This window comes from Canis lupus, chromosome 14, assembly GCF_048164855.1.
Source record: "Canis lupus baileyi chromosome 14, mCanLup2.hap1, whole genome shotgun sequence".
NCBI lineage: Eukaryota > Metazoa > Chordata > Mammalia > Carnivora > Canidae > Canis > Canis lupus.
The window spans coordinates 11,873,349-11,888,202 of NC_132851.1; the positions used below are offsets into that span (position 1 = coordinate 11,873,349).

Sequence of the window (14,854 nt, forward strand, 5' to 3'; positions counted from 1 at the left end):
ACTGGCATAGTGGGTACCAGGGGTTATAAAATTATAGAGATTTGCTAAATTCTATACTAAATGACTTCCCAGCTCCCATTGGATGCCAGTTGTGATTCTCACCTTTGCCTTTGAGCCTGCTTTCATTGTAGTTGGGGTTCTCTCTGCTTCTTGATGTTCTGTTATTACTATAGAAGACTAACTAAGTAGAACTGTTACAATTGCATGTTAAAGAGATAGATTGGCAAGAGTAAAATGCTTTGGGCTTTCATGTATAAACCTTGCCATAATGGTTTTAGCTGCTCAAAGACCTTTATATTTTGTTTTGGTTTTAACTTCTGTGATAATAGCAGTGTTTCATTTATTTGAAGTTATTAACTATTGGACCTTTGGATAAGTAGAATTTTACTGTTCACACATTTACATCAGTCTCATAAAAATATATCTTAGCACATTCTTTAATAATGCCAATCAGGCCATAGGTGTTACTAGTGCAAATTAGGGGATAAAAGTTCAGAGGTAATGTCAGCAGTATTTTTTTAATATTTTATTTAAATTCAGTTTGCCAACATATAGTATAACACCTGGTCCTCATTCTATCAAGTGCCCTCCTTAGTGCCTTCCTTGTGCCCAGTTACCCCATCTCCCCACTCTCCTCCCATTCTGCAATCCTTTGTTTCACAGAGTTAGGAGTTTCTCATGGTTTGTTGGTAATGTCAGCATTATAATGATTTCTATAAAAAAAATACTTTTCTTTAATTTTAATTGTTTTGGTTCTTAATTTATATTTTGAGGCCTTGTGTTTATGGAAGTTTAATTCATTTTAGGGGCACTCTTTAAACGCACTGAAACTAACAATGATCAAAACAATCTGCCTAGGGATTTCATTTTCTATCAACTCCTGGGACTTCTCTGAAGTTTTTATATTTTATGTTGCCTAATAGCTGAAGTTAAGTGAAATGCATAATGATAGCAGATTTAATTTTAATTAATTTCTAATTTAATTAATTTTAATAAATTTTTAAGTCTAATTAAATAAATAGCATTGAATAATAATTTTCCTTGTGTTGTATTTCAAAATTGTGTGGTTCATAGGTGGAACTCTAATATTTGATGAAGCTGATATTGAACTGCAGGCAGAAAATATTCTAATTACAGACGGAGGCATTCTTCAGGTATATAAGAGAACCTAATATATAATCATCGCTAAACTCTATTTCTTTATAAAATATTATGTGTAAAATGGATAGTTAATTATAACAATCTCTCATAGGTTTATCTTTACACAGGTCTCTATTATTGGTCTAAAATCCTTTTTCTGGGGAAACGTTTTCCAGAGTATTCTGTGCTTTTAATGGAAAGATAATAGTGTATTATAATAGAGCAGAATTTTAAATAGAACAGAAAAAAAATAATTCGGAGAGATGGCTAAAGTCATTCAGTATTCTTTCCAAAGATCTGACATAGTATACTTGGCTGACTAGAAAATTAAAGGTTTATCTTTCATAAGAAAGGAACTGAGGAATGAACAATTGGTTTCTCAAAGGAAAGGATGACTTCTGTGGGGTTAGAATTGTGGATATTGAGTTTTAACTTTTTGAATGATGCTTGTGAAATCACTTGCAGATTGGGACAGAAGCATCCCCCTTTCAACACAGGGCAGTCATTACTTTGCATGGACACCTGCGATCTCCTGAGCTCCCAGTATATGGCGCCAAAACTCTGGCTGTCCGAGAGGGAATCCTGGATCTGCATGGTAGGGCAGCCAAAAGGGCTCAGGGAATTGGCCTAGGAGATACTAGCCAGAAAACCAGAGATAATTCTCCTGATAATTCTCTCTAAATGAAAACTTGCCAGATTCCTCCTGTCTTTATGTATCCCCCTTTATCCAAAGCCTGTCAGCCCCTCATACTACCAAGACTCGCAACCAAGGCTACTTCTAGCAAAAAACCTTCTGGGTCTTCTCTACACTCTTCTGCTTATTCCTTTCCATTTGTTCCCATAACACCTTTTGCGTATTTTTGCGCTTACCGCTATACATAGTGATTGTTTACTGCATTCATTTATCTGTATAAAAAGGCATTAAGTCTGGAAGCAGAGGACTATAACTTTTTATATTTGTATTTTAAAATAGGCTCTTTCTAAAATATACGTTTATAGTTATAGTTTTACATAACTATATTCTGGAAATTTATCAGCATATAAAAATGATTATGGTCATGTTTGAAGTATCAGTGTTACTTATTTAAAGGAAGCATGGTGTGAGTCCTTTTTATATTAAAGCCTTCTATATTGCAATAATCTGTTTCTTTTATAAATTTAGAACGTATAAACATCCCTATTATGATAACTGTCATCCTGCATTGTGCTAAATAAATATCCTAATGTAATTTTCAGAAATTTACACATTTCATTTGTCTCTAGATTATCAATTTAAGTGATTTCTATCAACAATGGCAAAGATCATAGGCTTCTGCCCGTTTTAACAATAGTATCATACCATGTTTATATTGTGTTCCTATAAAGAAGATTGTTTTAAGTAGAGTGTATCATTGCAGGCAGATGTTTTTTAGTTTTCTAGACCTACACATGTTATCATAAACCTAACTGTTAGTTTTATAAAGCAAGTATTCTAAATATTTCTTTTTCTTTTTTGAGAAAGGTATAAAATCTAACATCTAATGAACCTTCCCCAAATTTATTCAATTCAGGCAAATATTTTAAATGCATAAAACTCTCACTATGCAAGAAAATGAATCTTTAGAAATACTTAGCTTATATGTTGGCTTCAGGTCTGCCTGTTTCTGTGATCTGGACTCATCTGGCTCATACTGCAAAGGCAGGGGAAAGAACCTTGATTTTACAAGAAGCAGTAACTTGGAAACCAGGAGATAAGATTGTAATTGCAAGCACAGGTCACAGGTATGATGTCTTCTGTGTATGATAATTTTAATTTAGAACAGAGATTTTTTAAAACTATGTAAAAGAGGATGATTCAGAAGGTTCACAACTATTTGATCAAAATTTGAAAGCTCTAATAAAGAAATATGAACAGCCAAGTATGTATTTGCCAAATTTTAACACTGGGTTGAACACCAGTGTGTTGTTTTCACGGATTAATTTACAATAAGGAAAAGTAATTTGAGTTTATAGAATGTATACTAATGAAATACTTTAGTTGTTTTTCACAGTTAGATTCTCATGTAAGATTTTGCTTGAAAAAAGCATTGTCAAAAGTCATTTAGAAACCTCTGACTTAGAGCTTAGCTAAATAAATTAATGAATGCAAAAAATGTAAATGAACTGCTTTATTTGGGGTTGCCAAAGAACATGGTTGAAAGCAGCCAGCAAACTCTTTCATATCTTACAGTCTTGGCAGTGGTTCCCATGGAGCAGGATTGTTAGTAATGATTGGATCAAAGAGAATTATTGTAGAATGAGTGATGATTAATACGACCTTTTATATGTCTGACATTTTACAATTGAAACAGTTTATGACCTTTAATTTGTGCTTAATCATATGTATTAACAAACAAGAAATAAAAGGATCAAAAGTAATATAGCTACACCGAGAATATTGGTAGGGAAAGGGAGCAAGAAGAGCTTTATTTTTTGCTTTATTGTTCAAATTATGGGTAATAGCAAAATTGGATATGGTTATGCATATCAGGTAACAAATAGTAATTTATGATAAGAAACAACTAAATTATGTTAAGGTCATGACTCAATTTAGAATTAAAATTCAAGATGGCATTTTGAGTTTGCCATTTTCCAAGTTAAAAATAGACTTGTAGATGTTAGAAAGAATTAAATATATACTTGGCTTTATAAGTGCCCTTTTATTTCTGCCTTTGAAAGAAATTTTAATTACATAATGGCAAAATAAAAAGCAGCAAAATGACAGGGCTTAGTAATAAAATAGGAAGTTCTCATTTATAGCTTTTCTATATGAAATTAAAGGCTAAGTTTGTAATTTAGCTCAGCAATATTTAGTTTTAAGAAACCAAAATTAAGAAATTTCCCACCAAATTTAATCCACTCTTCACTATTTCATTTGTAAGTTGTATTTGAGAATTTGTAAAGCAAGTGGTTGAGAATACTGCTTCTAAAATTAGTCAGCCTGGGTCCACCTCTCAACAATATCACTTACGAGTGCTGCAGCTATAAGATTTCGTCTCTCTGTGCTTCAGTAAAACTGGAATGCTATTAGTGTCTATTTCAGAATTACTGTAAGAATTAGATGAGTTCCATTAGATTACGTATGCATAAGTACTTAGAGTGGAGTGGAACTGGCTGAAAGTAAATACTATATAAAAGATATTTAAAAAATAGATATTACAAAGGAATGAAAAGTGTATTTAGGTGTACAGAACATAAAAAATACTTTGCAGAACCTTCTCTAAAGAAATCTCTGTATCATCCAAATCCAAGAGAATTTGGGAGAGACGAGCCTTTTCTATACCACCTGTGGGATCTTGTACTATTGATATGCCCTCAATTTCCCCTGGCTTCCTTTCCCTACAGTTCCTTTCCTGGGTCTTTTTGGGGTTGTGGGTTTCTGCATCCACTCACTATCATGAAAAACAATTTTATTCTCCTGTTTTCTAGACACTTCCATTTTATCTTTTAATTTTTTAATTTTTTAAAAAGAGATGATTTTTTACAGAGAGAGAGAGCTGAGGGTGGGGAGGGGCAAAGGGAGAGGGAGAGAGAGTCACAGGCAGACTCTATGCTAAGTGTGAAGCCCGATTTGGGGTTCAGTCTCACAACCTTGAGATCACAACCTGAGCCAAAATCAAGAGTCAGACACTTAACTGACTGTGCCACCCAGGTGCCCCCATCTGTCTTTTAATTTTTTTTTAAATTTATGATAGTCATACACAGAGAGAGAGAGAGAGAGAAAGGCAGAGACACAGGCAGAGGGAGAAGCAGGCCCCATGCACCAGGAGCCCGACGTGGGACTCGATCCCGGGTCTCCAGGATCGCGCCCTGGGCCAAAGGTAGGCGCTAAACCGCTGCGCCACCCAGGGATCCCCCCCATCTGTCTTTTAAAAAAATATATTAAATTGCCTAAATATTATACTCATTTTTTTCATTGGATTTTTGTTAACCATTTTTTCCCCTTAAACCCTTGCAATCTAATTTTGATCTTCCCAAAACCTCCCAGTGACTTTCTTACTACCAGCGTCCTTCGTTTCCTGCACATCACCAAGTCCTTTGGGTTCTGCCCTTGTAATGTCTCTTCCATCGTCTTTCCATGCTCTCAGTTTAATTTAGACACCTGGAATTTAGACATCAGCTCCCTATCTGGACTACATTCCTCTATTTTCTCCCCCTCACGAATTCATTCTGCATTAATTTGTTGAATCAATCAAACACTGTTACTGAGTTGTTACAGGTACTGTACGAAGTGCTCAGCATACAAATGACTTAATCTTTAGGTGCCTTACCTAGAGGAGCAGCCAGGTAGCAGAAAGGACACAGAAGCAGACAGGATGGCAGTAGCAGACTTGATGGGACTGCAGTGTGGGAACAGGGCTCACTGACAGGGCGTCAGACAGAATGTACTGGGAATCCAGGAAAAAGGCTGGGAAAAGTTGAGAGAGGTAGCTTTTTACCTGACAATGTGACATAGTCATTTGAATTGGTATTTAAAGAGGGAAAAAAGATTTGTTAAGAGACAGTCAAAAGGGAATGTCAGGAAGACACAGAAATAACTCCCCTAAGCTTACCCCTGTTGACTGCACCAACCGTACTTTAGTAGATAATATACCAGCAGGCACTGACACATGTCTCCTGAAAGTCAGGGGCACTTTCTACTTGGCATCCCTGGCTCTGTGCCTAGAAGACAGGTGGGACATTCAGCAAATATTTGCTGAATGACAAAATACATGAATGAGTATGGTAGAATTGACAAGCTCTTTGGCTGTGGCTGGACTGGATTTGGAGGTGTATTGATGAAGTGGTAGAAATAAGACCTCCTAAATTTCACCTTGGTCATTTCTTTTCCTGACTCAGGAACCTCCAATGGCCTCCCTCTGAATGGGTTTCTCAATCTGAGCGCTGCTGGCACTTTGGACCTGATAAGCCTTTCTGTGTGGGGCTGCCCTGTGTATTATAGGATGTTTAGAAATATCCTTCGTTGCACCCCACAAGATGCCAGTAGCACCCTCTGATTTGTGACCACCAAAAATGTATCCAGGCATTGCCAAATGTCTCATGGGGGTTATAATCATCCTCAGTTGAGAAACATTGAGTGTGATCTTCAAAGTTATAAATGAATAGTTCTTTTATAAAAAAAAAAAGATTTATTTATTTATTTATGATAGACACACACACACACACACACACACACAGAGAGGCAGAGACACAGGAGGAGGGAGAAGCAGGCTCCATACCAGGAGCCCGACATGGGACTCGATCCTGGGACTCCAGGATCACGCCCTGGGCCAAAGGCAGGCGCTAAACCGCTCAGCCACCCAGGGATCCCCATGAATAGTTCTTTTAAATACCTTATAGGAATTAGTACCATTCTCTGAACAACTGTAGCATGTGGAGAATATTTATTTGAAATGCGTTTGTAAAATTTATTCAGTTACCCTAAGAGTTAAAGACAATCTTCAAATTCCTCTTTGGAATATTGTGTGACATTCAAAAATTTCCTATTTTACAGATGAAGTGTTCAGAGAGCATAAGACAAATGCATCAAAATAAGATTATGTTGATTTAGATTAACTTTGAAAGTTTTTTTTTGTTAAATTTTTTACAGACACAGTCAACAAGAGAATGAAAAGAGGACTATTGCATCTGTATCTGCTGATGGCACAAACATATTGCTAACTAATCCACTGAATTACACACACTTAGGAACCACTGTCACGCTCCCTGATGGAACCTTGTTTGAAGCGAGAGCAGAAGTTGGAATTCTTACAAGAAATATTTTAATAAGAGGATCTGATCATGTGGAGTGGAGTAACAAAATACCAGCATGTCCTGATGGATTTGACACTGGTAATTTCAGCAGCCAGAGTGTGTCAACTTAAATTGTTTCCAGACATTGCAAAAGTGTGTTCTGCAGGAGCAAAATCACCCCCAGTGAAAATTTCCAGGCGAGGTTATGCTCTAGTTATAAATAAGCCCTAAATGGCAGGGATTTAAAATGAGAAAGATTTCTCATTCATGCTGCACGTGTCCAATATGCTCATTGTAACGATTCTAGGATGTAGGCTGATGGAGGCTTCACTTCAGCATGAAGTGCTATGATCTCTTGGACAGAAGTAATGTCATGGCTGGTGAGTCAAGCAACAGGAGTTAATTACTTTGGTCCTGAAGTGACATGTGTCTCTTCCACTCAGGTGTCATTACACAGAACTGACTCCATGGCTATGCTTAACTTTCCACAGTTCTTATATGTGTGCCTATGTGTGTGTGTGCATGTGTGTATGTAGATAGGTAGGTAGGTAGTAGGTAGATAGATAATTTTATGTAATAACTAATATCATTACAATCAGATATGAAGTTAAATACTAACAAAAGCTTAAATATAGCCTTTCCTTCAATGGGATATATGAGACAAAGCTCTCTGGATTCAGTGTCTAACAATTTACATTCTGATTCCAGTTCATGAAACCTAACTAAGAATATTTCCTGTTCCACCCAGTTATTATAGTTTTAGGACTTAAGTGACAAAATGTATATTCTAGTGCTACACAAATGTAAGATTGCATTATGGTAATCCCCAAATCATGGGGCAAAGCTTCAGAGATAATAAGACAAAATGTCCTCGTCAGCATTCATTCAACCATTAAAATATGTATATAGTTGTATCTTTGAAAAATTCTAAAAAAAAAAAATTCTGTCATAAGTACTTTAGGGAATGCAAAGGTGAACGAGACAAGGTACTTAACTTTCTTACTATCTAGAGAAGGAAATGATGTGAATGCAAATAATTATATCCCAGGATGAGGTTAAAATTATATATGACTAAAAAGATACAATTAGGTATGGATGAAAATCTTAATATAATTAAAAGATTTTGCCATAGTTTTTCTTTATGATGTCTTAAAAAATATTTTTAAAGGTGAATTTACGACACAGACATGCTTCCAAGGAAAGTTTGGAGAAGAAACAGGAAGTGACCAGTTTGGAGGCTGCATTATGTTTCATGCTCCCATACCTAGTGCTAACATGGTAATTGGAAGAATAGAATATGTAGAGGTAAGAGGCATCATTGTTAACTCACAATGGTTTGTCGAAGGTTATGCATACAATAAAAAAGCACTGAACTCCTGCTGTTTGTTGTATGGTGCTTATAATCTAGTAGAGGAGACAGATAAGGAAACAGGCAAATTTGATACACCCAGTTATTCACCCATTTAATCATGCCAAAATTTTGTTTCTCAGTTTTTCTCACACCTCACATCAAATTCATCAGCAAGCTCTAACCACGCTACCCACAAGATACAATGACCTGCATCCACTGTCTCCACCACTGCCACTCAATCCCTCACCTAAGTCACCGTCCCCTCTAACCTAGATGACTATGATTTTCTCCTAACTGATCATCCTGCATCCACTCTTTTTCCAAGAGAATCTCCACACCAAAGCCAAATAAAAACTTTAAATTATGAATCTTGCTGCACTCTGTTGAATGGCTTCATATTACACCTAAAACAAAAAGCCCAAGTCCTTTCCATAGGACCCACACGATCTGTTCCCCAGATGGCCTCTGACTTTATCTTTTATGATTTTACCCTCCTTGTATTAACAGACCACATCAGGCATATTTCTGTGTCAGGTTCTTTGCACTTGCTCTTCATTATGCTTGAAATTCTCTACCAAATTCTTGTATAGTTCACATTCATTTCAAGTCAGGTGTCATCTCAAAGGTTTTCTCTCAAGAGAGGCCTTTTCTCACCCTCTATTTGAAATAACTGCCCAGGGATCCCTGGGTGGTGCAGCGGTTTGGCGCCTGCCTTTGGCCCAGGGCGCGATCCTGGAGACCCGGGATCGAATCCCACGTCGGGCTCCCAGTGCATGGAGCCTGCTTCTCCCTCTGCCTGCGTCTCTGCCTCTCTCTCTCTCTCTCTCTCTCTCTCTGTGTGACTATCATAAATAAATAAAAATTAAAAAAAAAAAAAAAAAGAAATAACTGCCCAAACCGGTTTTCCTTTATTCACTCGTAACTCCTGACATTTATCTATTTTCCATCTCTCCCTCTAGAACATAAACTCAATTAGTTCCAAGATTTTGTCTTTCTGGTTTTCTGCTGATTCTCATGTGGCTGAAACAGTGTTTGGCATATGACAGGTTCTCAACTGATTGTTAATCGAACCAATATATAAATAAATACATAAATATACAAATTATCCCCAAGACATTTGGAGCCCCTCTGTATCTTACTTATATTCAATCCATATAGTCGGAGTTTAGCATAGTTTTTTGTCAAGTATTCAGCAAAAGGGAGGAAGGAAGGATGGGAAGAAAGGAGGGAGAGGCTGTAGGAGAGAAAGTGAGGGTTAGTAAACTCCATAAATACATTACACTGGGATCACCTAAGTTGCAAATAACATAATTGAGGGTGATAGAGTCAACATCTGTATTTTATGAAACTCCCTAACTCCTAAAATTTGTTACACATATGTGACATATGGAGATACGGGACTGAGTGAGGTTGCCAGGGTCAAACTGTGTATTAATGATTAGTAATAGTTAATTTTTAATGTTTAGATGAAGAATGAAAATAAATAGGTACCCTAACATTTTATTTCTTAACCTTATGGGATCATATTACACACACTCTCACACACTGGCATCCTCTGTATTAAATACTAGGTCATAGACCTATTGAAAAAAAAGCACAGCACAGTGGTAAATAATAGCACCAAGTGTAGAATCGCACCACCTTGGGTTTAAATGGAGTTTTATAACCATGAAGAAGATATTTAGCCTTTGTAAACTTCAATTTATTCATCTATAAAATGAAATTGACACCTGGCTACTTCATAGGATTGTGGTAATGACTGTGATCATGCATATATGACACAGCACAATATCTGGCACATGGCAAACATTCAAAAATGTCTTATTATATAAGAATCAAAGTGAAAGAGAAAAATAAGTTTTTGAGAGGTTTTATTTTGCTAAACATGGAAGTCTAGTAATAGACTGAGGCAAAAAGCAGAAGATTCAAAGATGGCTTTTGTTCATTCATTCATTTGGTAACAAGTATGGGCTATTATATATAGAATAAAACAATGTGGGCTGAAGGTCACATAACATTTTTGAATCATAAACATGAACAATATGGGAGATATAAGTGTATTAATAATAATTATTATAAAGTTGGAGATTTGTTTGAAACAAGAAAATGTAAGCCAGGCAAATTATGAGTCTGTGTGTGCACTAAATAGCTATGATTTCTGGGCTTGACAGATATTCCATGCTGGCCAGGCATTCCGGTTGGGGCGATATCCAATACATTGGCACCTGCTTGGAGATTTACAGTTTAAATCTTATGTAAAAGGCTGTGCAATTCACCAGACCTATAACAGAGCTGTTACTATCCATAACACACATCACCTGCTGGTTGAGCGGAATATTATATATGATATCAAGGGTGGAGCATTTTTTATAGAAGATGGTATTGAACATGGCAATATTTTGCAATATAACTTGGCAGTATTTGTGCAGCAAAGTACTAGTCTTCTAAATGATGATGTGACCCCAGCTGCATTTTGGGTAACCAACCCAAACAATACCATACGACACAATGCAGCTGCTGGTGGCACTCATTTTGGCTTTTGGTACCGAATGAACAACCACCCTGATGGGCCATCTTATGACCGAAACATTTGCCAAAAAAGAGTTCCTCTTGGAGAATTCTTTAACAACACTGTTCATTCGCAAGGTTGGTTTGGACTGTGGATATTTGAAGAATATTTCCCCATGCAAACAGGATCTTGTACTTCTACAGTGCCAGTGCCTGCAATCTTCAGTTCACTTACTACTTGGAATTGTGAAAAAGGAGCTGAATGGGTCAATGGAGGTGCCCTTCAGTTCCATAACTTTGTGATGGTAAATAACTTTGAGGCTGGAATTGAGACCAAGAGGATTCTTGCTCCTTATGTTGGAGGATGGGGTGAAACCAATGGAGCAGTGATTAAAAATGCCAAAATAGTTGGTCATCTCGATGAACTGGGAATGGGGTCTGCATTTTGCACAAGGAAAGGCCTGGTTCTCCCATTCAGTGAAGGCTTGACTGTATCTTCTGTACACTTTATGAACTTTGACCGTCCCAACTGCGTAGCTTTGGGAGTGACGTCCATCACTGGAGTTTGTAATGAAAGGTGTGGAGGCTGGAGTGCAAAATTTGTCGACATCCAGTATTTTCACACACCAAACAAGGCTGGTTTTCGATGGGAACATGAAGTGGTTCTGGTTGATGTTGATGGCTCACTTACAGGTAAACATTATGTCCCATTTCTGATAAGATACATTGCACATATATTTGTGTGAACACAGAGAGTTGAACCATCAAAGCAGACTCACATGAATCACAGATCTTATCCAGCACCAGACTTTGCAAATGATTTAAGGACACAGGTCAACACTAGGCAGAGATGAGACATTCTTTTCTGGAAGAGACCTAAATTGTCAAATGTAGCCTCCCCAAATATCCTTTGTCTTGTCTTTGCACTTTGGTTTGGAATTAAGAGCAAATTTTGAGCAATATTTATGGAAACATTGACTACAAAAAGAAATCATTTCTATTTTAGAAACTTTTCATTGTATATTCAGTTAATTATACAGATAAGAAACTATTTACATGATTATCCAAGCCAGTCATGCCCCATAAATGTATATATTCCAGCCAGTCATGCCTCATAAATGTATATATTCCAGGTTTATTTACATAAGCAATGTAGGCAGACTGGATATATCCTACTAAAATAGGGGAAAGGAATAAGTTACAGGCTTGCTGTTAACCCTTTTCTTTCCAATCTAAATTCTGAATTTGAAATTAGTTCAAAGAATATGTTAACCATAGTACAAAATTCAACATAATTTGTTAGTACAATGCTAATTTTTTTTACCATTTCAAGTTTGGAATATGCTACGTTTTCTGTAAATACTCATAATTTCCAGAATTTAGTATCTTTACACATTTTAAATGATAAGACTTATCTAAATAAGATAGCAAGGATCATGTGTGTGATTCCACATAGTACTTTGAGATAATTGAAAAGTAAATACAGATATTGACAGTTTACTTTTGAAAAACTTTGTAAGATGCAAGAAGATTCATCTCAATAATCAGACAGACTAAGTTCTCAACTACATTTTTTGACCTTTGTCTCCTATTGTGGCTTTTTTTTTTTAAACATTGAGGAATTTTTTAAAATTTAAATTCAATTAATTAACCTATAGCATATTATTAGTTTCAGAGGTAGAGTTCAGTGATTCATCAATTGTAAATAACACCCAATGCTCATTACATCACATGCCCTGCTTTTGCCCAACACCCAGTTACCCCATCCTGCCACGCCCTCCCCCTAATCGTGGCTTTAAGAAGGAGAACATTTGGATGGTTCTACTATAAAAAACTTTGTGTAACTTTTATCAGTTTATCTAATTCAGCTTAGATATTTAGTATTAGTTGGCAATCCATTGGCTAAGAGTATGGAAGAGTATGGACTCTATGGTCAGACTGCCTGGATTTGAATCCTTTTGTGTGTCCTTGAGCAAGTTACTTATCCTACTTCCCATCCCCTATTGGGCTCTCTGGGTGCTTCAGATCCTGTGTTTCAGCTTTATCTACAATAAGCTCCCTGACTAGAGAGCCCACTGCAAAGCCTCTGCACGAGGTCCTCTTGCCCCTGCAAAAAAAAAAAAAAAAAAAAAAAAAGTACCAGAACCTTTAGATTTTGTTATGTGTACTATGGGTCACAGTAGCTATATGTTGTAGACAGTTCAGGGTTTTGTTTTATTTTTTAGTTTTCTCACATGATATAGGAAACATGTAGTTTATGTCCATATCCTAGGTCACAGAGGACACACCGTCATTCCACACAGCTCATTGCTGGACCCTTCTCACTGTAGTCAGGAAGCTGAGTGGAGCATTGGATTCCCTGGGGCTGTCTGTGACACTACAGTCAGCTTCCACCGTTTGGCATTCAACAAACCTTCTCCAGTAACTCTGCTAGAAAAGGATGTGGTTCTCTCAGACTCTTTTGGTAAGTGAAATATAATAGTTCAAGCCACTAACTTAAATATGGTTTTTGGTTTTCGTCATCTTTTTAAGTTGTCACTAATTGTTTGGAACATAGAAAAAGGCACAATATATATTCTGTAACCAGGCAGGAAACAAATAACACACCCAAAATGGGCATGTGAGGAGTCGTGAATAAATGTATGGACTAGCATGATGTTCTGCTGCTCAAGGAACCTCCAGACAATATTACAACAGAGAATAGAAAAGTTGACATAGTTGACTGGAACAGGACAGTAAAAGTATACCATCAACTCTGCCAGTGAAGACAGACCCTTTTGATTATCTTTGTTGATTGAAATGGGGTGGGGAAACATTTGCTAGGTCAGTGGCTGTACACCGGGTCCAGGGATTGTTGACTTACTCATTTGTTCCAGTTAAGATACCATATTTGGAATACCAGATGAGCTTGACATCATTAACAGACTTGGTTACATTAATTTGCTGTCATTATTTATGACCCATTTGGCATTTACACCAGCCAGACAAGAAAGTTAAATGGGGATGTGCCTGTTGGTTGAGAAATACAGGAGCACACTGAGGACCCCTACTCACTCACAGGGAGAGAGTCAGGAATAAGTGGCCCATTTCACATTCCTTCTTGCCTCTCTTCTTGTGCTTCCCATAGTGCAAACTCATGGAGAATGGCGAAAAATGGATCTACAGGGAAAACAATAAGTATGCGGCACCTCTTCTATCATTTATTATGATGTCATCAGTTATTATATTTAATTTTAAAACGTTCTTACTAGAGTTTCTTCCTCCTATGAATTGAAAGAGCCATACACCTACTCTCTGGGTAATGATTAATAACCACTGTCCCAGTGACTTAATGATATGAACCTGACAGCCATTTCTTTTCTTCTGATAACCAGATGACTGGATTGGAGTTCCACTACTTAAACTTTTAGAGACTATGATACAATAAGCGGTATTTTAAGCAGAGTATCTATGAATTTTTTCTAACAAGCTAAAACTAAAATTAATTAAAACATCAAAAGCAAATGGGGTTATTTTATCTGGTAAGGTAATATGTTAGCATTTCCCATTACTAAGGTTCCAGGTCATAAAATACTTATGATAAAAATTTTAATCATATCTCCAAATACTTTATGACCAACATATGAAAAGACCGAACGTTAGCTTTTTATAAAACATGGTCTAAGATAATTTTACAGAGGACTCCGAGATATACAACCAGCCTAGGTAAATTATTTTAAATACAGCATGATAAAAAAATATAAATACCTTACTCTATTAATTTTAAGGAGTAATATTTAAACATTTTAAGCCTCTAGGGCTTATTTTTTTTGTCCTTGTTGGGCTTTCTTGCTGTTGTTAGTGGTGGTGGTAGTGATGATTTTAGAGAGAAATTTTTATTTGTGTTTTTATTTTTGAATCAAGAAGTCTAATACTTCTGAATTTATGAAATTGTAGCTTTCTTGTGAAGTCTTTCTGTGCCTTTTTGCCTGATCCTTTCAGGAAGAAGATTTTTATTTATTACTAAATTGAACATCTTGGTGGAAAGATCTATAAATTTATCTTTCTGTCACCCACATAACTCAATACAAGACATGGCAAATAGTGGGAACTCAGTATTGAATT

General features: G+C 36.5%; 1 protein-coding gene across 5 annotated transcripts in view; it reads left to right on the forward strand.

The window, feature by feature from the left end:
* Positions 1-14,854, forward strand: part of PKHD1L1 (PKHD1 like 1) — a 147,717-nt gene that overhangs the window by 74,457 nt on the left and 58,406 nt on the right. For all 5 annotated transcript variants that reach the window (XM_072774258.1, XM_072774260.1, XM_072774261.1 and 2 more), the window contains exons 44-50: positions 1,075-1,154; positions 1,606-1,735; positions 2,772-2,901; positions 6,749-6,990; positions 8,060-8,196; positions 10,414-11,443; positions 13,023-13,214. In XM_072774258.1, coding sequence (XP_072630359.1) covers positions 1,075-1,154; positions 1,606-1,735; positions 2,772-2,901; positions 6,749-6,990; positions 8,060-8,196; positions 10,414-11,443; positions 13,023-13,214 — 1,941 coding nt within the window. The remainder of the gene's footprint in view (positions 1-1,074; positions 1,155-1,605; positions 1,736-2,771; positions 2,902-6,748; positions 6,991-8,059; positions 8,197-10,413; positions 11,444-13,022; positions 13,215-14,854) is intronic.